This window comes from Chenopodium album, chromosome 17, assembly GCF_948465745.1.
Source record: "Chenopodium album chromosome 17, dcCheAlbu1.1, whole genome shotgun sequence".
In the NCBI taxonomy this organism is placed as follows: Eukaryota; Viridiplantae; Streptophyta; class Magnoliopsida; order Caryophyllales; family Amaranthaceae; genus Chenopodium; species Chenopodium album.
In genome coordinates this window covers 45,505,484-45,531,479 of record NC_137850.1, presented here as the reverse complement: position 1 = coordinate 45,531,479, position 25,996 = coordinate 45,505,484, and the positions used below count along the sequence as shown (strand labels likewise).

The 25,996-nt window shown below is 38.6% G+C and overlaps 1 protein-coding gene across 1 annotated transcript; it reads right to left on the bottom strand.

Annotated features, from left to right (window-relative positions):
- Positions 1-15,317: 15,317 nt before the first annotated feature.
- On the bottom strand, positions 15,318-18,283 carry LOC145588193 (benzyl alcohol O-benzoyltransferase-like). The gene is made up of 3 exons (XM_081644840.1): positions 17,772-18,283; positions 16,589-16,862; positions 15,318-16,044 (listed from the first exon to the last, which is right to left on the bottom strand). Exons 1-3 carry the CDS (start codon positions 18,228-18,230, stop codon positions 15,383-15,385), a joined length of 1,395 nt encoding a protein of 464 aa, XP_081500966.1. The 5' UTR covers positions 18,231-18,283; the 3' UTR covers positions 15,318-15,382.
- Positions 18,284-25,996: the final 7,713 nt, after the last annotated feature.

Here is a 25,996-nt window from a genome sequence, read left to right as displayed (position 1 = left end):
TTCACATGTTTAATTATGAGGAGATTGGGGTTTTGGTGATTATATTCCTTTTAAGGTGTAATTAAAATTACTCCACCCGTCTCATAATAATTGGGCGTTTGAATTTTTTTTTTTATCAACTTTGACCATCTTTTATTGCTGCTATTATATAAATTAAAATTTCAATTAAAAGCTTGATATTCTAATTATATTAGATGAACATAAATCCAACGACAACTTATTTCTCAAAAATTTATTTTATAATCACAAAAAAAATTATCAGAATTGATTTAAGAAAAATGAGATCAAGTATCCTAACTATTCTAAGACGAAGCTGAAAGGTGTAACATTTTCATAGTAGTATATTGAATACATACATTATTTAAGATTGTTACTTTGACATAGAAAAGAGTAGACTCTAGCGGAAGGAAGAGAGGTATCATATACAATGTAGTTATTAGTTTTTTTTTAAAAAAATTTATGTAGTCTGTTTCGGGTAAAACAATGGGACCTTCGGCAAGGTCCGATGAAGTGGGTTGAAGACTGATCTCGGTCCAAGTAATGTTGGGCCGAGGGTTTCTTGCACAACAAACACACGTAAACTAGCCTCGGGGGTTTTGTCGAGGAAGGCCCATCTGATGCCGAAGTTAGTACAGTGTGGAGAGAAAGCGTTATGCAAGAGTATTAATTACTTGAGGCTATATGTGAATGAGTGTACTGTAAGAGAAGTGATGGCTTTTATACCTTTGCACATGAGGAGAAATGGGCCTTAAAGCCAAGTGGGCTTGCCACGTTGACTGGATCTCTGACTTGACTGGACTTAGCATGGGATGGAGAGTTGAACCTTTGACCTTGGGCTTGTAATTGAATCATTTATGGACCAGGCCCAATTAGGCTAAATTGGACCCAAACAACTTGCCCCCCCAGACCCGATTTGGAAGAATGAAGGGTCGGGTTTTAATTAGTAGAAAGGAGGAAGTAAATGATTTAATTAATTTAATTAATTAAAAAATTTGAATTTAAACCGTCATTAATGAAATAACGGCCAATTGGGTGATAATGAAGGAAGTTGGACGAATAATGGGTAGTTAATTTGGAGGGAGTGTGTTTAATGGTACTTAACGAGGGATTAATGAGAGATTAAAGGCGCGGACTCCTAAAATTCCCTTTTCTGGAAATATAAACCGCATTTCATACTCTCTCTCCTCATTTCTTCACAAATTCACACTCCAAACTCGCGCAAGAACCCTTGATTCCGACTTGAAAATTCACTGATTTCTCGAGAATTTGGCTTTGAAACTAACATTCGTTGCTCCGAACTGGTAGATCGGCGAATTCCGCTTCGGATAAAGGTAATTTTCTTCGAATTTTCTTCAGTTTTTCTAGAATTTCAAGGTACCCTCTTTTTTTTCGATTTTCCTACCCGAATTTCGAGCAAGATCTTCCATGTCTAGAGGTAGAGCTCGACAAGCCCGACATCCGAGGGACCGAATACACAATCAGGCTGAGGAACACCCTCAGCCAGCTCAGGAAGAAGGAATTCCTGCCATGCCCCTATCTTCAGCGCCTCCCCAAGGGACTGAGGAGACAAGCACCTCTGGTCATGAGGGCGAGCAGGCCGCAGCGCCATGGGATTTGCCCCCTGGTGCTACTGAATGGGTCAACGCTGAAGCGAACTTCGGCGTGATGACCTATAACCTTATGATTGGTGGGTGAAGAACGCTGAAGCTTATCGCTTCGCTGAACAGGTCGAACTGTTCTACGACGTTCTGGAAAAGGATGAGTACTGGTGCTGAATGCCCATTGCGGCTGATAGGATTCACCGTCCACCTTCGGGATATGTGGGGGTGTACACTCGGCAACTACAATATGGACTTCGGTTCCCTCTGCACCCTTTCGTGAGGGATGTGCTGATAAAGTACCGCATTTCTCTGTGTCAGTTAACATCGGTCAGCATCCGAAGGGTGATGACCTATCTCTGGGTTTGCTTGTTCTACGACATTTAGCCGAACTTGCACTGTTTCAAAAGGCTGCACAAGCTAGTGCAGAATACCCAAAGTGGGTATGGTGACCATGGCCCCGGCTGGTGGAGAATTGAAAGTCAGCCGAAGTATCTGACGGTGTGGCCGAATGATTCTTCGGACAAGGACTGGCGAGCCCAGTGGATTTGGGTCAGAGTTCCTTCGGATCCTGAGCATCCGAACTTTTTCGGCGCTCCCAGATACCTGTCAAGATCCGAGCATGGAGGATCTTGGCCCTAAAGAGGACGGTGCTGCCAATCATCCGAGCTACAGGTAGCTGAACCTCTTTGGGAAGAAAGAGAATCCTGGAGGAACAGGCCGATGGAAGCACGTTCCTCAAACCTGGCTGCCAGACTCCTATTACGCTTTTAAGGAATTCATGCTTGCTGTCGTCGGCCTCAGCCGAAAGTACCAAGACGGTAAGCATCTTCGGCTGGGGCCTAGGACTTTAATTTTCTCGCTTTGCATTTCTTTTAGCCCTTTCAGCGTCTATTTAACTTGTACTGATACATTTGACTGTCTTTTAGAGCTGAACGAGGGCAACGTCAAGGTCGACTACGAGCGCCTGGGGATCAATGTTGAAAGAGTTTTGACGAACAACACGCCACCCATAACTGACTCTAAAGATCGCCCGCTGCACCTGCACTCCAACAAGCTTCAGATTACCCCTGCTACAAATTATCTGAAGTAGAAGCCCTGGTGGGAGAAGCGGGATCCTTTCTTTCGCTTAACTCCCGAACAGGAGGAGGCTGCTAAAACTGCCGCTGAGGTAGCTAGAGTAGTCGAGGCTTTTGAAAGCGGGGAAGGACCTTCTGGTGCTGCAGAAGCGCAAGATGCAAAAGTTGCTGAAGATTTGTCCCTGTTGAAGACCTCGGTGAGTCCTTCAGACTTTGACTTAGCATTTTTTTTTTGAATGCTTGTTTATCCTGCTTCTTGCCCCCCATTTTCTGTAGTCTGACGAAGGAGAGTACGGCAGAAAAAGAAGAGAAGGGAAAGCCCTTGCATCTACCGAAGACCTTTCTGACTCAGAGAGCTCCGATTATGATATGGAGCCACTGAGGAAGAGACGGAGAAGGGCAGTGGTTGGCCCTGATGGGTTTGCTGTGAGGCCGATGCCAACTGGGGGCATCAGCATCTGAGAGCCCCAAGATGCTAAGCCTTCGCCGAGGGCTACGCCGCCTCCAAGGACCCCTCCACCACCTCCCGTGATCCAAAACATGGAGGTGGACCAAAAAATGCCTGACCCGAAGAAGGGGGTCCAGGAGGAGGAGCTGAACAGGGGGAGTGCAGTGAAGCACTCCGAAGAAGATAATGCTGCCTCGGGCGTAGCTAAGGAGGCTGCGGCTACTGTCCCTGAAGGCTTCGCTGAAGACCTTCAGCGAGAGGCCGACGCCCTTATAAGGCAGCCTGATGAAGAGGTTGAGGTAATCAACCTTGAAGGAGACCAGCTGGGCTCCACTAAAGAGACGGGGGACAGAAATAAACCAGAGAAAGCTGCTGAATTTCCCTCGTCTTCCATTCCTTCTTTCCGGACCTTTCAGTCCGGAGATATGGGGTTTTCGGCGCCCCTCATTCCCGTACCCTCCAGCGTCAGAGACATCATTTGGGGCAGCATCGGGAAGGGGTTGCAACCTATTTTGGGTACACCTCTCACCTATCCGAGGTGGAACGAGATAGGGAGTGGTCCCTCCGAGCAACTGTTGGGATCGGTGAGCCAGGCCGAAGGATCCCAGATCCGGCAGTCGACAACCAAAGGCTGCTGATGCAGGTAACCCTAGCTTTCTGCTTCGGTTCAGTTTGCAGTTCTCTCTTTTCTTCTTTTTTTTTTGACATATGCCTTGTACCTACAAGTGGTGCATAATCATACTCTTACTGTAGAGATGATTGACTCGCTGCAGCGCAAGGTATAAGTGGCTGAAGCTGAGATTAAACATGCAAATCAGAGAACCGAAGCAGCTGAAGAGAAGTGGAACGAGGCTGAGAAGCACGAGCTAAAAATGGCTGAGGCCTTCGCCACTTTCTTCTAGACTATGGAAGAAGAAGTTCTCCCTGTGGTTGATCAAGGTTCAACTCTACTGAACGAATATGGGGCAGTTGATGTTCCCAGCCTCCGAGCCAAAATTGAGCATAAAATCGAAGAAGAGATTGAGGCTCGGATAACTAGCAGGGAGGACATGTTTCGTCAAAGAGAGCGAGTGCTTGAGGAAGATGTGAATGCTCTTGGCCAAGCTCTGAAGAACAGAGATGCCCAGCTCTCCGAGGCTCAGTCTGTTGCCGAGGAACAAAGTTAAAAGCTTCAGGACTTAGGCGTTCAGCTGCAAAGCATGGAGACAGAACTGTCCCAAGCTTAACTTGCTGCGGACCTTGTTCGAAACCAGCTGAAGAATCAAAATAATGCGGCTGCAAGGTTTCAGCTTCAGCTGGATGATGCCCAGGAACAACTGAAGGAACAAAAGGAGTCCTCCTCTAAGCTCACTGAAGAATTGGAGCAATCACGGAAAAGCTTGGAGGAGGCTCAAAAGAAGCTTGCTGATGCTGAGTCTCTGCTGAAGGTCCAGATCTACACCCAGGCTGAGTACGAGAAGGGTTATGAAAACGGCTACAAAGTGGCCAGAAGGTTAGCCCTTCATGCTGAGCCCAATATGAACTGGGACCAATGTGAGGTCTGGGCCGAAGACCTGAATGACCCTTACATGGTGTACGCCAGTCAAGCTGAAATTGACCTTGAGGCTCGCCTTGATGCTGCAGAGAGAGTGGAGGCTGAAAGAAGAGAAAGAGAGATCCAAGAAAAGGCTCAGCCTGCCTCGTCTGTAGCTGGAGCTGAAGCTGGAAAGGAACCCAGCACCGCTGATCAGCCTGATCCTTCAGCTGAAGCCTAGGAACTCGGGCAGTCGTCTTCAGAATCTTGCGGATCAACTTGCGCTTAACTTCTGACTTGCCGCTTTTGAATTTTTGCCTTTTGTTTTTGCTTCAGCTTGCCTCTATGTACAAACTTTCTATTTTTATCATTGTACGTAATTCGGCAGCTGTAATTTTCCGCTTATGGGCGGCTGCCGATATTTATTACTATGTTCTGAAACACTTTAACTTGCTGTAGCTCGGAATCCGAGCATACTTCTTATGAATCTGATGTTTTTCCTTCCATTGTCCTGCTTTAGAATTTGTGTATTTGCTTTCTGAATTTTCGAAAATTCGCAAAAACTTTCTAAGTAAAAAGTTTCGGCCTGAAAATTTTCAGCTATAGATAATTTACACTTGTATGCTTGTTGCCCCCCTCTGAAGGCCTTGTCTTCGGATTTCTAGGAAGGCTGCTTGTCCTTTTTTATTTAGACAAAGCTTTTATATTAAAAGAATTTCTAATACTTCGTGCTATTATTCTTGGTTTTCTGTTTATCCGAAAGAATGGATATCTGAGACATAGGGCCAACTTAAGGCAATGCCTCAGACAATAACCCTCTGGGTACAGGGCTCGGTTATGGCAATACCCCGATTCGTCCATGGACTCATTGCCTTGAAGAACAAGTCTGTCCGAAGCATTTGCTTTGACTGAAAGACTCACGTTCTATTTTAGGCGGGTTAATCAACAATCCGAAACCTGGTGCCTTTAAGGCGAAGGTTTGGACAATGTCGAAGAAAACCCTTAAAGAGTAGATTGAATAAAGAAAAATGGAAGAATAAAAATTTGCAAGTATTTGTAGAAACGGTTGCTCTGAGGCCTTTCATTAATAACTGAAAATGTACTTACAAAGATTGTTCTTCCCTGTAGGGTTTACACATGATATTTCTTAAGTACATCAGCATTCCAGTGATTTTTCAGCTCGGTACCATCCAACTGCCGAAGTCGTTATGTCCTAGGCTAAAGCTCATCATAGATTTCATAAGGTCCTTCCCAAGTGGCTGAGAGTTTCCCATGAATTCGACTTTTCTGAACGGCTGCAGCATTCCGAAGGACGAGGTCTCCAATTTTAAGAGGTCTCGCATGGACCCTTCGGTTGTAGAATTTGCTGATTCTTTGCTTGTAGGTGATATGTCTATTTTATATAGTGTTTTACCCCCGTCCCTTGGTCATAATTGGTAGTGTTTTTGGCTCTTTGGAGCCACTTTTATTACTAATTTGTATTTTCTAGTGTTTTCGTAGTTTTGGTTGAGTTTTGTAGGGAATTGCACATTTGGAGTATTTTTCCGGGATTATTTAGAGCAACTACGAGCATTGGAGGAGCACGACCACCTTTCGTAGCCCAAGATCGGTTGGAGTCATCAAACTGGTGATTAAGGGCTCGATGTAGGAGAAGTCGAGGCATTGGACCAAGTTTTAAAGCCCCAAAGAGGAAATACAAATTGGGCTAAAGAATTGAAGCCCAATCATTAGTCCAAAGAAGTGCCCAAGAGCTGCGCCCGATCAGGTAGCCCTCGTCCGGAGGCGCGCCCGATCGGGCGCGTGTTTATGGAGGAAGTCTAAACGTCAGATTTATTTGTTTTAGCTTAGGATTTTCTAGATTAGTATAAATATGCTTTTGTTAGACAAGTTTAAGGTCTTTTCGACCACTCTCTCTCTTATTCTCTCTTTACTCTTTCTTTCTTTCTCTCTCTAACTTTTCTCTCTCTCTCTCTCTCCTCTTAAACTCTTAGTATTATTTTCTCTCTTGTTTCTCTCTCTACAACTCTTGGTTTAATTCCATCCTTTATTTCCCTTAACTTTGGTAACAATTTCTTCTCTATTCCTTTTAGTAATTTAATCTCTTTCTTCTATCATGCTTTGTTTAGTTTAGTTTTAATTATGTGCGAGTAATTTAATTCTAGGGTTTATGGGGATCCATAATTAATATGAAGGGATAATTTGTTATTATTGATTATTGATATTGCATGATAATTTCTTATTGAATTGTTTTAATTCTTTACAATTAGATTATGAATCGAGCAGATGTGATTTGATTGTAAATGTTTAGCAATATTGAATTGATGAATCGAGCAAATGTTAATTTGATATTAAAGGCTATTTTCAATAGGAACTTAGATCTAGTAAATTGCGAGAGCCTGTTAGATCTATGTGGATTAATAAATTGCGAGAGCCTATTAATCATGTTATTTGTGCAATGTTAGTTATCGATTGTTATGCTTTATCCCGGAATATTAATTATTGGTGAGCCTGTGACCCTAGGCCTTCTTATTATTGATTTTCTCCCTAAACTTGATCTCCGTAGTTTAATTCCTTTTTACAACAACAATTGGTTACTTTAATAATTTAGATTATAATGAATTAATTAGGAATAGAAAGACCAGTTTCCCTGTGGATTCGACCCTACTTCCCTATTGATATGTCCATTTTATATAGTATTTTACCCCCGTCCCTTGGTCATAATTAGTAGTGTTTTTGGCTCTTTAGAGCCACTTTTATTACTAATTGGTGTTTTTCAAGTGTTTTCGTGGTTTTGGTTGAGTTTTGTAGGAAATTGCACTTTTGGAGCATTTTCCCGAGTTTTCATGGAGCGACTACGGACATTGGAGGAGCACGGCCGTCTTTGAAGCCCAAGGCCGGTTAGAGTTATCAAGCCGGTGATTAAGGGCTCGGTATTTGGAATACCGAGGCATTTGGACCAAGTATTCAAGACCCTAAGAGGAAATCCGTATTGGGCCGAAGAATCGAAGCCCAATCAAAGTCCAAGCCTCGAGGAGTGCAATGCATCTCTTTGGAACAAATTTGGGCAAGAATGAAACAAAGTGTTAGTGGGAAAAAGTCCAAATTTGAGTCAGGTTCACTATTCTGATCATAACTTTTGATGTATAAATCGTAATGCAGTGATTCCAATTGGGTTGGAAATTATACTTGAAGAGCTTTCCAATGATAGGTCACATGCCAAAATCCAATAAGAAACGCAAAAGTTATGGCCTGTCGAAGTTATGCCCAGATTATGAAGTTGAAGAAAAAGGCGCGCCCGATCGGGCCGTGCCTCGCCCGATCGGGCGCGTGTTTTTAGAAGCTTTAAGCGTCAGATTTAATTTGCTTTAGCTTAGGATTCCTTAGTTTAGTATAAATACACTTTTGTTAAGTTAGTTTTGGTCGTCTTGGACCATTGCGTGAGACGATTGTCTTTAGACCATCTATTTTCTCCCTTACTCTCTCTCTACAACTCTTGGTTTTATTCCATACTTTATCTCCCTTACTTTGGTAACAATTTCTCTCTCTTATTTTAATCTCTTCCTTCTATCATGCCTTGTTTAATTGCTTTGTTTAGTTTAGCTTAGCTTTAATTATGTCTGAGTAGTTTTCTTTCTAGGGTTTATGGGGATCCATAATTAATATGAAGGGATAATTTGTTATTGTTGATTATTGATATTGCATGATAATTTCTCATTGAATTGTTTTACTGCTCTACAACTAGATTATGAATCGAGCAGATGTGATTTACTTGTAGAAGTTTAACAATATTGAATTGATGAATCGAGCAGATGTTAATTTGATATTAAAGGCTATTTTCAATAGGAACTTAGATCTAGTAAATTGTGAGAGCCTGTTAGATCTTTGTTGATTAATAAATTGCGAGAGCCTATTAATCATGTTATATGTGCAATATTAATTATTGATTGTTATGCTTTATCCCGGAATATTAATTATTGGTGAACCTGTGACCCTAGGCTTTCTTATTATTGATTTCTTCCCTATTCTTAATCTCCGTAGTATAGTTCCTTTTCACAAACAATAATTTGATTACTTTAATAATTTAGATTATATTAATTAATTAGGAATAGAAAGACCAGTTTCCCTGTGGATTCGACCCTACTTCCCTATCTACTTTAGTTAGAGGACTTAGGTATTACTTTTGATTAGGGGATACGACTTTACCCTGTCACCTATCTACTTTAGTTAGAGGACTTAGGTAATACTTTTGATTAGGTGATACGACTATAGCTTGTCAGTAGGCAGCCATTTTGTCTCGGGCTCTCGGAGCTGCTTGAAGGCTTCTTTTTGCTCATCTTCCCAGATGAGCTCTTTCGTTTTCGGGAGTTTCAGAGCTTTGAAGAAGGGCAATCCCTTGTCCGAGGCTCTAGAGATGAACCTCGACAGGGCAGTCATTCTTCCGGTGAGCCGCTGAACGTCCCTCTTTGTTTTTGGCTCGGGCAGATCGAGCGCTGAATGCACTTTCGCGGGATTGGCGTCAATCCTTCTTTTGCTGACCATGAAACCAAGGAATTTCCCAGACTTCACGCCGAAGACACACTTCTTCGGATTTAGCTTCATTCGGTGCTTTATTAAGGTGGCGAAGGTTTCGCCCAGGTCCGTAACATGGTCTTTATCTTCCTTGCTTTTGACGAAAGAATCGTCAACATAGACTTCCATGTTTCGGCCTTTTTGATCGGCAAAGACCTGATCCACCAGCCTTTGATATGTTGCCCCCGCATTTTTTAATCCGAAGGGCATCATTTTATAATTTTTTACCCCGGCGTTCGTGACGAATGCCGTCTTTGCCCTGTCGTCAGGGTGCATGAAGATTTGATGATACCCCGAGAAATCCATGAAACTAAACAGTCCTTCGAACAAGCCCCATTTAGGTCCGTGAAGTCAACACACATTTTCCAGGTGCCCTTTGCCTTCTGAACCATCATCACATTGGCCAACCATTCTGGATACTAACAGGGTTCGATGAATCCTGTATCCAGCAACTTTTTGACTTCGGCTACGATGTCTCGGTTCTTATTTGCGGAGTAATTCCGCTTCTTTTGCTTAACGGGCCGACACGTGGGGTCGACGTTAAGCTTATGGGAGATGAAGTTCGGATCAATCCTGGGCATGTCTGCTGCCGAGAAAGCGAACACATCTCTGTTGTCCCGAAGGAGTTGGATGAGCTCAATACGGACATTTAGATCGAGATCCAGTCCGATTGTGACGCATTTTTCAGAGTCTCCTTCGCCAACTCTATGTTTTATGTCTGCTGATCCAGCTCCATTGCATTGGGGCCGGATTCTTCGCAATCTGGCCTACTGTCGATATCAGCAGGCTTCCCTGACCTTTTTCTCGGCTGGTCCTCTGAGTCTTTTGGCTCAGGAGAAGAACCAGATTTTCCCTTTTCTGGCGATTTTTCTTTTGCCAGAGATCCTTGAGCTAAAGCACTTTGGCCTTTCGGCTTCTTCGCGCTGGACTCTCTTTCTTTCTCCTCTTCGTCCTCATTCTCGTCGTTCTCCGAACGACTAGTGGATGGCTTGAGGTAGTTGCACCTTCGGGCTTCCTTTTGGCTGCCCTCAATTCTTTCGGGGTAGCCGGCGTCTGAGACGTAGATCATTATCTGATGGTACATGGAGACTACTCCTTAACTTTCGTGAATCATGGGTCTTCCCATGATCACATTGTACACTGAAGGAGCGTCGATGATCAAGAATTCGGCCATGACGTTCCTGGCTGCTTCGTCGCGGCCGATGGTGACAGGAAGGGTAATCTTCTCATCGGGATAGGTTGAAGACCCGTTGAATCCAGATACCGGGTAGGGCACCGGCGTGAGGTGCTTGGTCTTCAGCCTAATTTGATTGTAGGCCTTTCGGAACAAAATGTTTGCTCCGCTTCCACCGTCGACGAGGGTTCGCCAGACGTTGTGGTTGGCCACCGTGGTGATGATCACCAGGGGATCCTCGTGAGGGTACGTCACCCCCCTGCAGTCGGCGGCTGTGAACGTCATGTTCGGCACCGGCAACTCAAGAGGCTGAATGTCAGCGTTATTCACCTGGTGGGTCAGTGCCCTTAGGTGACGTTTTCGCTCCCTCCGAGAACATGTCCCCCCAGAAATGGCGAAGATTGGAGGATGCGTCTCCTTTTCCGGTGCCTTGTTATTCTTCTGGGGGAAATCAATTTCTTGCCGAGAGTCTTTCTTGGTCTTTTCAGCTTCTTTTTTCTCGCGGTGATTTGCGATGTTTTTTTTTAAGTAGCCCTTTCGGACCATGTCCTCAATTTGGTCCTTCAGCTGAATGCATTCCTCGGTGTTGTGTCCCGGAGACTCGTGAAACTCACACCATTGGTTTTTATTTTTCTGTTGGTACCACTGAGGAAGCGGTCTCGGCTTTCTGTACCTCTACTCCTCCTTTGTGACGCTGTAGATCTTAGCGCACAGGAGGGTGAGAGGAGTATATGACTCGTATCTGCCCAAGTGAGGTGCAGACTTATCCTTCTTCGGCTCGTTGGCCGAAGATTGTTCCGAGGCTTTTGCTTTTCCTTTCGCCTTCTGGCCTTGGCCTTCGGACGAGGATTGTTTTTGTTTCCCAGCCCCAGTTTAGGGATGAGTTTTTGTTTTGTTCCACTTATCGGCTCGGATGAACTTATCCGAAGCGTTCAGAGCTTCCTCCAAGGTTTGCGGGGGATGCATGACCATGAAGTCGAGGAACTGTCCAGTTCGTAGGCCGTGTTGCAGAGCAAAAACGGCCAACGATTGGTCCAGGCTTGTTATGCTGGACGACTCGTTGCTGAAGCGAGTCGGGTAATCTCGGAGACTTTCAGCCTCCCCTTGCTGCAGGCCCATGAGCTCTGCAGTTGTCTTCTCTCGGCGGTTTGCCGTAGAAAATTTGCTTTTAAACTTGGTGGACAGATTGTCACACCCAGTTATTGAACCTTCCTTCACTCCCTTGGAGATCCACACTTGCGCGACCCCCTTGAGAGTGGTGGGAAAGTATTTGCACCAGGTTGCTTCGGACCTGGGGTTCAGATGCATGTGCCCCTCATAAGAGGTAATGTGGTCCTTTGGATCCAAAGTACCATCATAAATAATGTGCGATGGGATCTTGTCCGTTGGCACACGCTCTTCCAAAATCCACCGCTCAAATGGAGAGCTGGTGGGAAGCATTACGGGTTTTCCTTTGTTCCTAGCCATAGGGACCGCGCTCCGCCCTCTCAGAGAGGTAGAAGTGGTTTTCTTCCCCGGCTGGGAAGACTCTGGAAGAGCCTCGGCGTGGTCAGGAAAAGAGAGGCGGCTGTGCACACTCGGTTCCTTTGCGCTGAGACGATTGTAAACGCTTCGGCGAGCAGACTCTGACTGAGAGGCTGAGCTGCTGCTTTTGTTGCTCTGGTAACCTTGGGTGTTGGACTCCTTGAAGTAATGTGAGTTCTTTTTTCTTTCTCGCTCAGTTCTCCAAGTGTCCTCTTCCCACTTGTCCTCCAGTTCCTTGAGGGATGAGGGCCTACCCCCCTCCTAGTCGACTCTCCTCCGCTGATTCCTGGTATGCGGAGGTGATCGGTGACGTGGAGGTGGAGGCGGCATGACCCTAGCCTTCATGGCTTCCATGAAGATTGTGACTGCTCTCGCTATTTCCTCGGTTGAGGGCCCCGTTTGAGGGGTTCTCGGCTGAGAAAGGCTGACTTTGGGCATTGGATTGACTGGGATGATGAGAGTCCATCCGCTGAGTGTGATGGGGGGAGACTGAGTCCTCTCCCGAGACGCCCCTTCCGAGCTGGCCCCCCCTGGGGAGTGCCTACTCGGTGATGGTGATGGCGACAGGGATGACGGGTGTTATGGACCTTTCCCCGGCGTCATGTGACTCTTCTTGGCCGAAGAAGGGCCACTTCCGTCCGATTTCTTGTTCTTACGGTTCTTAGCCATTTGATACTAAGATTAGAGTAGAACGATTGAGATTGGCTTAATTTTTGAAAGTCCTCCCCATAAACGGCGCCAAATTGTTTCGGGTAAAACAATGGGACCTTCGGCAAGGTCCGATGAAGTGGGTTGAAGAATGATCTCGGTCCAAGTAATGTTGAGCCGAGGGTTTCCAGCACAGCAAACACACGTAAACTAGCCTCGGGGGTTTTGCCGAGGAAGGCCCCTCCGATGCCGAAGTCAGTACAGTGTGGAGAGAAAGCGCTATGCAAGAGTATTAATTGCTTGAGGCAATATGTGAATGAGTGTACTGTAAAAGAAGTGATGGTTTTTATACCTTTGCACATGAGAAGAAATGGGCCTTAAAGCCAAGTGGGTTTGCCACGTTGACTGGACCTTTGACTTGACTGGACTTGGCATGGGATGGAGAGTTGAACCTTTGACCTTGGGTTTGTAATTGAATTATTTATGGACCAGGTCCAATTAGGTTAAATTGGACCCAAACATAGTCTTTATTCGTTTTTGGTGATTAAGTAAAGTATGAATGTGTTTTATTTTTATTTTTTTGAAAAAAAAAGTAAGTGCGAAAAGAGAAAGAAATGAGACCAACAATTGCAAGGAAACATCCGCCATATTCACAATGATAACGATTACAAGTCTATAAGAGGAGGAACTTTGTTTGGCATATTTAGTTATAAATAGTTACTTCGTATTAGATTTTGATAAATAAAATACTTAGCTTGTAATAGTTATTGGAGTAGTTGTTAACTACTTTTATTTAGTGTTATGCTACGTAACGAACTTGTATAATAAAATCAGTTATTCGTTGACTAATGACTTTAACAAGACTTGGAAGTCTATTCTCTATAGTCTTACAAGTTTGCTTTCCAGCATGTTGAATTCTAACCTATAGCAAACACTTTTAATAAAAAATTAAATTGAAAAATATTGTGTATAACTATCAACCTAAGAATTAAAAAAATCATAATTAGGTCACAGTCTGATCATAAACTACGTTTTAAAATTTTTCTTCGTAATATTTATTGAGTTTGGAGTAGTTGGTAAAATTACTTAAAAAATAATACTCGTAATTCTTTAATTTATGTTGTGCGAGGTTTTGAGTTCGAATACACCAAAATTTTAATATTTTGTTACTTTGTATAAATTATTATTCTAATTATATTTTAAAAATAAGTTAATTATCACGAATTCACGATGAAGAATTACGAAAAGTAAGAGGCTCGATCTGCCGTTGCAAAAAAAATCAAAACTATTAACCTAATTTATACAGCTACTTATTACAATTGATAAATCATAACTATATAAGTAGTATACTCGATTGCAAGTTGATAAAGCATGAAATTTTATATGAATTAGGATATATTTTATTTTAATGTGCACTACATCCTTTTGTGGATTTGTACGTGGAAAAATATGGGTCTATGGGCTTAAATGAAGAGGAGATTGTTACTGTTGGGGAAACGCCAGGAAGTAATTGTGGGCTGTGATGGACCAGCCCACCAATAGCAATCATTCTTTAATTTGTCATTAATATTGAGATTGAGAACCTAATAGTGCATATGGATAGCTAGGTCGATACCCTACCTATTGTCACTTAACTCCTTGACTAGGAAATTTAATTGAGAACTAGCATTATAGTGAAATTAATCATGCGACTAATTTTTGGCTAGCTCAAATCACGTGAACTAGATTAAGTAAGTCATTGTCGGTCCACTATGCATGTGACTACTAGATCGTAAAAAGATTTTAGAAGAAGATTTTATCTTAAGAGTACAATGTTTAGTTTTTATAACTACGTATTTCATTATTTTTTATCTCAAGTAGAGATAGATGAGAGAGAAATGAATATCGAATGCAATTAGTGCAGTGGTTAGTGTGGGCTAAGCGATTGGTGGCAGAATGTGAATTTTGCGAATCAGTTGGTGCGGGTTGGTAGGAAGGTGTTGATCTGATAGAGAAATGAATTTCGAATGGTGAATGGATGATCAACCTCACTTAAAGAACTAGTTTTCATTTTTCAATAAATGTATTTTTTAAAACTGAAAGAGAAAACCTCACAAAACATGTTGGCAAGGCTGGTTGAGTTTGACCAGCAAATTTACAGGTTAACAGTGGTCGGTTTAAATCGGGTTTCAAATAAAAAAGTTCAAAATTCACAAAAAAGGGTCGAGTCGAGTTGAAATTTGACAAGTATACTTGACACTTTTTTTTCACTATTCTTATATTAACTTTGACTATATATAGTTTTTTGTCAATTAAAAACTGTACAGATTCCTAGATAGAAATTGTTTGTAATACCCCATAAGTGTAAAATGAAGAGAGAAAAATATAGTTGCATGTGATGAAGAGATAGATAGAGAGAATTGACAGCCTAAAAAAAACATTTGTTGCAAATAATGTGTAGCATATATATGTTTTAAATTTCAAATTGTGTGCTCTAAGATTTTTAAGGATATTTTGTCAACTACCCTATAAATGACCAAAAATAGGGCATTTATGTTATCTTTTTTGCAAATTCTGAGCTTAATTTGAATCCTTAAAAGGGTTAAAATGACCCCCAAAAGCTTACTCGATCAATTTTCATGATTAGAAAAATAAGACACGCTAATCAAAATATTTTTCAAAACACAAAACGGGGCATTTACGTTTTTTTTTTGCCAATTTCGAGCTTAATTTGAACCCATAAAAGGGTTAAAATATCTTACCCGAACAACTTTCGTCACGAAAATCAAGAAAAAAAATTATTTTTATTAATTAAAATAAACCAATCACTCACATATTTGAACCCACCTCTCACAAAGAAGAAATAAAAGTGGATGATCTGGGACGAGCAATCGGATGCTCCGAATTATCACTCAACAACCCGTTTAACTCCTTACAAAAAATCTCCATAGCATTACTAGGCAAACAAAGTGGTACCACAATTCCTTTTTCTCCTTTCTTATTTTTAAATGGAATATAAAAACTAGCAACCCCAGGTATCGCCCCGACCCCACCTTTAGCGGGTCCTCCATAAGCGGGCAGGCCCCATCCATAGTCAAGATCCGCAATCCCGGATCGTGTAACGTCTGAAACCACGAAAGTTCGGACCACAGTGAAGTGGGGCCTACCCTTGAGGACCATAAAGTCAGCAAGTGATTGCATGTACTCATGTGACATTGTAGCCTTGGTCTTCTTTACGAGCTCTAGGGCGTACCCTATTGGGTTGTTGGATAGTTTGCTTGCAGAGGAGACGGCTACTGGGAATGCGAATGCGTTCCCGTAGAAACCCGTGGGGAGAGGTGGGTTGAGTAAGGGTCGGGCATTGAATATGCACATGATTCGGACTATTTCTTTCGGTTCGGGTTGTAGGGCAATGGTACGACATCTCCATAAACATGCAGTGAGAATTTCAAATGTTGATGATTTTAAATGATGTGGAACGAAACGCTTTAGAGCAGCTATCTCCGTGAGCCCTGATTAATTAATAAAATAACTTAGATAGGTTATTAACGAAAAACAAATATCGTAAGGTGAATTGGGGTTGAAATTTAATAGGTCTAATCCAATTCAATGTTATGAGTTAGATATGAAAGTAGGCATTATTTGTACGATTGTTTATCACCATGAATCAATAATTAACCTAGTATTGTACACATTATAAAGTTATTTTTTTCCCTATACATACCTTTACCTGGAAAGCTTGCATTGTTAAGCAATTAGGCCTATACAAAGGTATGGAATAATTGATACAAAGTATAACACTCCCTCTATTCCTGATTTTTATTTTTACCACATTACAATTGGGTTGTAGGATGCTAATTGAGTAATTGGTAAAACATGTTAGTGATTAGGGTTACTATCATTGACAACTAAACTTGTTGAGTTTTCAATTGAACAAATTGACATTAATTGTAATTATAATTCTCGCAATCTTCTTATTTATGTTTAACACTTAAAGTTTTCAACTACTAGTCTACTACTATTGGACTAATGAAAGGAGTTAAGTATAAAACGTACCAAAGAAAAAGGACTTGTGAACCATATCATCCAGTGGAATAATGGTACCCTTAGTGTCGGCTATCTCTTCATACTCATGGTGCTCACAGGTTGCTCGTGGTGGATCGCGAGCGCAGAGATGGTGCCGCTCCCATACGGGCTTAATCGAAGGGGACTGGGCCCCACGAGCGAGCTCGGCCACTGCATTCATGAATTGAACTAGGCCCGAACCATCAGCCATTGTGTGGTTCAATCTTAGTGCTAATATGAACCCGCCACATTTGAGTCTCGTCACCTATTCACAAACAAAGTGATGTCTCATATAGTCATATTATGCATGTTGATTGCTAATATTTGCTCAACTATGTTGAATGATTCGAAAAATTTATTAAAACTTCCTTTTTTTGGTACTCCAAAGTAATCTTTATAACTTGCCTACAAAAAAAGTAATCTTTATAACTCGTGTTAATTTACTCACATTGGCCCATTATTGGTCATCACTTTTCTTATTTGTATAAATCATATGGGATACTTTTTCTTTATTCTTGTACAAAAATTAATGTAACATATAATTACACAGTACTTAATTAAGGGCATGTTTTCCTCAGACTATTTTCAGTTCATTTCAGTTCAATTCAGTTTCAATAAGTTCAGTTCAATTCAGTTTCAATAAATTCAGTTCAGTTCTTAATTTCCTTCTCTCATAAAATATTCAGTTCAGTTCAGTTCAATTCAGTTCCGTCAATCAGAACAGGTCCTAAGTGTTACAATTTTAGTGAATGAGAGGTAGTAAGGTGCATTAATATTATGATAAGAAGAGAAATCGACTTAGGACTTAAGATGACGTTGATTATTGACGCCTAATTCACATACTTAAAACCTAATTCTTGTTAATAGTCTAAGAAATGTACGATCATGTCTACTACGTTCATGTTCAGAGGTCTCATTCTCTTACCACTAGTCCACAAGGGAATTGAAGTTGGTTAATACTTAGTACTTTTAAAAGTGCGTATATACCATACTAAAAACGAAATATTGAATTATCTATAACACAATTTTTTGTAACTTACGAGTAATAAACTATTTAAAATTTACATTGAATATGTTAAAGAGGTGTGTCAACTAAAAAGATTGTAAAAAATCAAGCTCATGATCATAATAAACCAAATAAATTAATATTACTCAAAACGAAATGTTGAATTACCTGGATGAGAATCAAAGGAGTACCAAGGACATCAGTAGAACCAGGAACATCAAAAAGCAACTGTTCCAAACGAGGAAAAGGTGGTTGAAGAGCATCACCAAAATCCTCAAGACTAACATCAGCATCTGCCTCAATAAACATGACCCCTTCTCCATTACACTCTACTACCAACTTCCTCCCGGCTTTCTCCCTAAGCCGCCCCGCAAACGGGTAATACCACACTAACGCCTTTGCGATGGCCTCCTTTATCACTCTGGCCGGGTCCCGGCCAGAGTGCTTTTCCTCCTTCCGGTAAAATTGTATTACCGGAATTTGGAACCGGAGGCCTTCTTGATCATCGATATCCGAGAGTTCCTTGAACTCGTACGGGGTGGGCCTAGACGGAGCGATCAGCTCCGGGGCCCGCCTCGTTACCTTAAACACCAAGGATGTTTTTGTACCACCTAAGGAATGTGCCATATTGTAATAATGTAGTGTGGAGTATTACTAGAGTGGAAGAGAGATGAATAATAATGCAGTTTGATTTGGGTTTATGAAGCAATATGCCAATGTGAGGATATTTATAGAAAATGTCGATAGAAAAAAGGTGAATTATTATAATAATGTAGTTTGAAAAGGACGTAGTCTACTTAATTAGTCCTAATATGTAGCTACTGAATGAATGCCCAGTATAATACTCATTATTTTCTTTAGTTTTTGTCAAGTCAGACAAATTTCATGTTATGATCGACATGATAAGTAATTGTTTGATATATGAAACAAAAATTTCTTTAAGGTTTGGAAATTATAAAAAATAACTCATTCTAAAATATTGATGAATTGAGGTTTTGAGGTATATAATAAGAGAACATGTCTATAATACCTAGGAAAATTTGTTCAAAAGGACCACTTAAGTGGTTTCTTTTGTTCAGAAAGACCAATTAAGACAAAAGTTGTTTAAAAGTATCACAAAACACACTTTGGGTTGTTGAGGGGGACCGAGTCCTATTTTCAGGTAAGTCAACGCCGGATTCCGGCGTTGACCGTCACGTGCCAAGCGCGTGACTCCTTAAGTTGAGTCAGTTTTTCATTTCTTCTTTTTTTTCCCCTCTTTTTCACGATTTTTCCCCAACATTCCCAATTTTCCCCAATTTTTCCATTTCTTCTTCTTTCTCTCTCCTCAAAGCACTGTTCATGGCATTTACTGTAGTCTGCCATTGTTGGTGAGATCAGAGCAGCGACGATTTAATAGGCTATTAAAGGTAAATTCTTTATACTACTCTTTCTCTCCCTCTCTGTCACTTTGTTGTCTTGTTTTAGAGTGTTTCCGCACCATTTTTTTTTCGACCTTATCAATGGCAAAAGGAAAGGAAAAGGGCAAAAACGCACAATTTTCAACCGACTTGATATTCAGATACACTTAGTTCTCTTCATTTTGCCCAAATTCATTTTGTTGTAAATTCAATTTTGAACAAAACACAAAAACGAACAACATCAACCAAATTGCAGAAATTCGACAAATTCGAAAAAGTTTCACAATGCTTACCTTCTGTGACTTGTCCTCAATTGCATTGTGGATGATTTTGTTAGGAGAAAGAGGGTGCAATTGCACATTCCAGTCATTTTGGGGTTTATACTTTGAGGAGAGAGAAAGAAGAAATGAAAAAAATTGGGGGTAATTGGGAATTTTGGGGGAAAATCATGAAATAAGTGAGAAAAATATTAGACTCAACTTAATGAGTCACATGCCTGGCACGTGACGGTTAACGTCGGAATCCGGCGTTGACTTACCTGAAAATAGGACTTGGTCCCCCTCAACAACCCAAAGTGTGTTTTATGGTCCTTTTAAATAACTTTTATCTTAATTGGTCCTTCTAAACAAAAGAGACCGCTTAAGTGGTCCTTTTGAACAAATTTTCCAAATACTTATTTGTAATTACTACGGAATATAAAACCGTTGGAAACCTCACTAGTCACTACATACTTGTCTAAATATTTTGTAAAATTATGTTATACAGACTTGTACAGTTGTATTACTATCTCCGTTTCTTATTATATGTAACAAATGAATATTTTATATCTCACAAATAATACCCCTTTGTTGCACATAACAAGAAATAGAGGTAGTATATCATTTGTATTGAATCACTATACAAATATACAATGATGTTGTATTAATATTTAATATTCCATCCGTTTTTAAAATAAAATTATATCATATTATAGAAAATAGTGGGAGTACTACATGCACGTAGGGGTGTTCATAAATTGGTTCGATCCGGACCGAAAAAATGGACCAGACCACCTCGGACCGAACTGAATTAATCGGTCCGGTCTTTGGGTCTAGAAATGTATGTTTCGATCTTTGGTTCGGTCCAGTCCAAAACCCTATAAAGACCGGTCTTGGACCGGACATATTTTTTTTATTAAAAATATGCGTGAAACCATAAATAATGGTTAAAATTATCCTTAATAAGCTTAGAAAACTTTAAATTTATGAGCTTTTTTGTACTAAATTAAAGTGTAGACGACTTTCCTTTACTTTTTTCGAGTTTTCCATATAATTATTAAAAAATTAGAATTCTTTGAAAAAAATTCTTAAATTGGTCCAAACTCCAAAGTGGTCCGGTCCGGGTTTTGGACCGATTCTTTCGGTCCGGTCCGGGTTTGGTCCTTACTTAATCGGTCCGGTCTTCGCTTCTTAAAATTCTAATTTTCGGTCTTCTGTTTGGTCCGATCCAGTTCGGTCTTAGACCGATAAACATCCCTACATGCACGACTAACTATGTGTATAAATGGATTACGTCACAAAGTTATACGTATGGAAATATATTGCATGGTATTAATTATTCCTTTTTGACTGAATTTTTTTTAAGATGATACATGTCATTCCCGATTTCAAATTTAATATAATATATAATACGAAGTATATAGTTATAGATTTATATGTTAACGTCAATTTGATGTACTATAACGTAATTTTTTAATAGTATTTTTATTTCATACTATAAATATAAATGAAATCCATTTGATTGTAGTACGTAAATCATGAAAAAATCATTTTGAGAAAATAATATCAATATTAGTAATAAGAATTTTTAATTGCTATTATAATATATAAATTTTAAATAAGTTGTCAATAGGTCAAAAAAAAAGTTGTCAATCAAAAAGATATAAAAGAAAAAAAAATTAGAATATATTTATTTTTGGAGGGAAAAAACGATATCATGAAGTGATATGTGTCATTCTCAATGTCTGTTTTAGTAATATGTTATTGATGGGTTTGGGCAACTCAAACAAGGAGGAGGAGAGTTTGGTCCACAAACTAGGTTTCGGAGGTTCCTTACTAAAACCAATTGGCAATAGTCTCCTCTTTCTCCAATGTGGGACGGGCACTCACAAGTGGGCTACACTGGATTTCAACGGATATCATGGTTTCTATTGCTAAGTGATTATAACTTGTATCTTTCCTTATTAAAAAAAAATGTGATTATACTATGTGACTGCTTTTTCACATGTTTAATTATGAGGAGATTGGGGTTTTGGTGATTATATTCCTTTTAAGGTGTAATTAAAATTTCTCCACCCGTCTCATAATAATTGGGCGTTTGAATTTTTTTTTTTATCAACTTTGACCATCTTTTATTACTGCTATTATATAAATTAAAATTTCAATTAAAAGCTTGATATTCTAATTATATTAGATGAACATAAATCCAACGACAACTTATTTCTCAAAAATTTATTTTATAATCACAAAAAAAATTATCAGAATTGATTTAAGAAAAATGAGATCAAGTATCCTAACTATTCTAAGACGAAGCTGAAAGGTGTAACATTTTCATAGTAGTATATTGAATACATACATTATTTAAGATTGTTACTTTGACATAGAAAAGAGTAGACTCTAGCGGAAGGAAGAGAGGTATCATATACAATGTAGTTATTAGTTTTTTTTAAAAAAAAATTATGTAGTCTTTATTTGTTTTTGGTGATTAAGTAAAGTGAAATTTGCATAGTACACCAGGGTGTACCATGCTCACGGTACACCCTGTAAAAAATAAAGGCATTTTTCAATTCAGTTTTATTTTTCTTGAAAATGATTCCTCCTTAATTTAAGGAATTTGTTAGTTATTCTCCATATTAATAGTTTTCAAAAATAGATTTGATATTTTTGGAGATATATAATTACAATTTCGAAATACAGAGAGAATTTCTAGAGAGAGAATTTTTAGCATAGAAAATTAATGGCGGGGTGTAAGAAATTCGACATGATTCCATGACATATTTGTTGATAATACGTATGAGAATGAAGATTTGGTTAATAATGAAGATGAATTTGAGGATTTCATAATCAAATGTGAAGGTAATTTATTTTTTTTAGGTTTTTTCGTATTAAAATTTTATAATTATAATTATGATGTTGATGCTAATGATAATGTTCTTTTAAATTATTAAATTTCATAATTTGTAGATTTCTTAATCAAAGGAAATTGTTTTTTTTTTACTGTTTTTGTATTATTTTCAAAGGTTGGAGATGATGTTCTTCTGATTATGATGAATGTTCCTTTAACATGCATTCAATTTGTTAATTGTAATGGAATATGTTCTTTAAGTCCGATTAATATGTTCTTTGAGTCAAAACTATATGTTCTTTGCATTACAAATTATGTTCTTTAAGGTATAATGTTCTTTGTGTTTCAATAATATGAACTATGTTCTTTTTACTTGAATAATATGTATGTTCTTCTATGTTCATGTTCGTTTAATTTAACTCTTATGTTCTTTTGGGTATTGAGTGATATATCACATGTTATTTTAAAATGAGTTTTTACATCATATTTAATTATTGAACTATTCATCTTGAATATTATTTTTTATATTTATATTTTTTATGTTAATAACATTAAATAATTGTGTACATTTTTTTTTCAGGATCACGATGGTTGATGGAGATATTCTTTTAGGACATCATCTATTGATGATTGATTTTCAAATCCAAAGAACATCCATAACATTTATAAAGAACATGATTATACTTCGTATTATGTAATAGGCACTACTTAAATTTAAATATTAAAATTTAACAAGGATGGTTCAAACAAAAATTTAATAAACATTTTCACAATAAGTATATTATATGACAATAAATGTACATTACAATTACAGTTAGAGAACATGGACATTTAAAATATTTTATCAAAAGGTCTAATAAAGATCATAATATTAATAGTGGACATATGGACGAAAAATTAAGTGAAGTATGAATGTGTTTTATTTTTATTTTTTTGAAAAAAAGAAGTGTGAAAAGAGAAAGAAAATAGACCAACAATTGCAAGGATATATCCGCCATATTCACAATGATAACGACCGATACGCAAGTCTATAAGAGGAGGAACTTTATTTGGCATATTTAGTTATAAATAGTTACTTCGTATTAGATTTTGATAAATAAAATACTTAGCTTGTAATAGTTATTGGAGTGGTTGTTAACTACTTTTATTTAGTGTTATGCTACGTAACGAACTTGTATAATAAAATCAGTTATTCGTTGACTAACGACTTTAACAAGACTTGGAAGTCTATTCTCTATAGTCTTACAAGTTTGCTTTCCAGCATCTTGAATTCTAACCTATAGCAAACACTTTTAATAAAAAATTAAATTGAAAAATATTGTGTATAATTATCAACCTAAGAATTTAAGAAATCGTAATTAGGTCACAGTCTGATCTCATAAAAATACGTTCTAAAATTTTCCTTTGTAATATTTATTGAGTTTGGAGTAGTTGGTCAAAATTACTTAAAAAATAATACTCGTAATTCTTTAATATATGTTGTGCGAGGTTTTGAGTTCGAATAAATGCATTAGCACACCAAAATTTTAATATTTTGTTACTTTGCATAAATTATTATTCTAACTATATTTCAAAAATAAGTTAATTATCACGAATTTACGATGAAGAATTACGAAAAGTAAGAGGCTCGATCTTCCGTTACAAAAAAAAATCAAAACTATTAACCTAATTTATACAGCTACTTATTACAATTGATAAATCATAACTATATAAGTAGTATACTCGATTGCAAGTTGATAAAGCATGAAATTTTATATGAATTTGGATATATTTTCTTTAAATGTGCACTACATCCTTTTGTGGATTTGTACGTGGAAAAATATGGGTCTATGGGCTTAAATGAAGAGGAGATTGTTACTGTTGGGGAAACGCCAGGAAGTAATTGTGGGCTGTGATGGACCAGCCCGCCAATAGCAATCATTCTTTAATTTGTCATTAATATTGAGATTGTGAACCTAATAGTGCATATGGATAGCTAGGTCGATATCCTACCTATTGTCACTTAACTCCTTGACTAGGATTTTTTTTTTTTCTTGGTGTTTAGAGAGCCACAAGGGCGGGTGATGAGAACCGATCCCAAGATCTCTTGAAATCGGGAGGGAAGCTCTAACCACTTGAGCTATCCCTCACTCTCCCTTGACTAGGAAATTTAATTGAGAACTAGCATTATAGTGAAATTAATCGTGCGACTAATTTTTGGCTAGCTCAAATCACGTGAAATAGATTAAGTAAGTCATTGTCGGTCCACTATACATGTGACTACTAGATCGTAAAAAGATTTTAGAAGAAGATTTTATCTTAAGAGTACAACGTTTAGTTTTTATAACTACGTATTTCATTATTTTTTATCTCAAGGAGAGATAGATGAGAGAGAAATGAATGTCGAATGCAATTAGTGCAGTGGTTAGTGTGGGCTAAGCGATTGGGGGTAGAATGTGAGTTTTGCGAATCAGTTGGTGCGGGTTGGTAGGAAGGTGTTGATCTGATAGAGAAATGAATGTCGAATGGTGGAGGGAAGATCAACCTCACTCAAAGAACTAGTTTTCATTATTCAATAAATGTATTTTTTAAAACTGAAAGAGAAAACCTCACAAAACATGTTGGCAAGTCTGGTTGAGTTTGACCAGCAAATTTACGGGTTAAAAGGGGTCCACTACAACAAAATAAACAAAGGTAACAATTCAAAACCATTGCCTAATATAAAAAAAGGGGTTGTCTTAGCTACAAGGCAACACATATGAGGCGTAGTATATGCCCCCGTTGTCTATTCATAAGGCAACACATTTTTATTCAAAGGCAGCGATTTTAAAATGATACATAAGGCAACACTTTTACAAAGACAACAAATAAAAAATGTTGTCATCTAAGGAGACAATTCAAAAATGTTTCTAAATGTTGTCACTCCCAAGCGTTGATTAGTTGGTAGGGCTTGAACTTGTTACCTCAAAGTCACAAGGTGAGTTCCCCACCAACTCCACCAAACTTGCTTGATATATATATATATATATACACACACACACACACACACACACACACACACACACACACACACACACACACACACACATATGTATGTATGTATGTATGTATATATGTGTGTGTGTGTGTATATATATGTATGTGTGTATGTGTGTGTGTGTGTGTGTGTGTATATATATATATATATATACTCGCCATATAAGCAACATCTTAAATTGTGTTGTCTTTTTAATATAAATGTTGCCATAGATATGAATGTTACATTTTCAAACAATAGTTTGTTATTGTTATCTTTTCATGTAACAATTAGACAAGAAAAAGGTAACACTTTAAGCGACTGTTGCCTTATAAACTCTAGAGCAACACTTTTTTTTCTATTACTTTAGTTCAAGGTAACATATAAATATTGTTGCGTTAGATTATTAAGAGTAACATTTTTGTAAGTGTTGCAATCTTAAGTGTTGCTTATTCTTATTTTTTTTTTGTAGTGGTTGGTTTAAATCGGGTTTCAGGTAAAAAAAAGTTCAAAATTCACAGAAAAGGGTCGGATCGAGTTGAAATTTGACAGGTTTACTTGACACATTTTTTTTCACTATTCTTATATTAACTTTGACTATATATAGTTTTTTGTCAACTAAAAACTGTACAAATTCCTAGATAGAAATTGTTTGTAATACCCCATAAGTGTAAAATGAAGAGAGAAAAATATAGTTGCATGTGATGAAGAGATAGATAGAGAGAATTAACAACCTAAAAAAAATAAAGGATTTTTCTAAGCTATGCCCCCCAAGTTAATGAATTTCTAAGCTATACCCATACTTTTTCAAAGTTATAAGTTGTGCCCTTCACCACATGATATTCTATCAACAATACCCTTTGACATCCATATCTGTTAACGAAAGTTAAGTTATT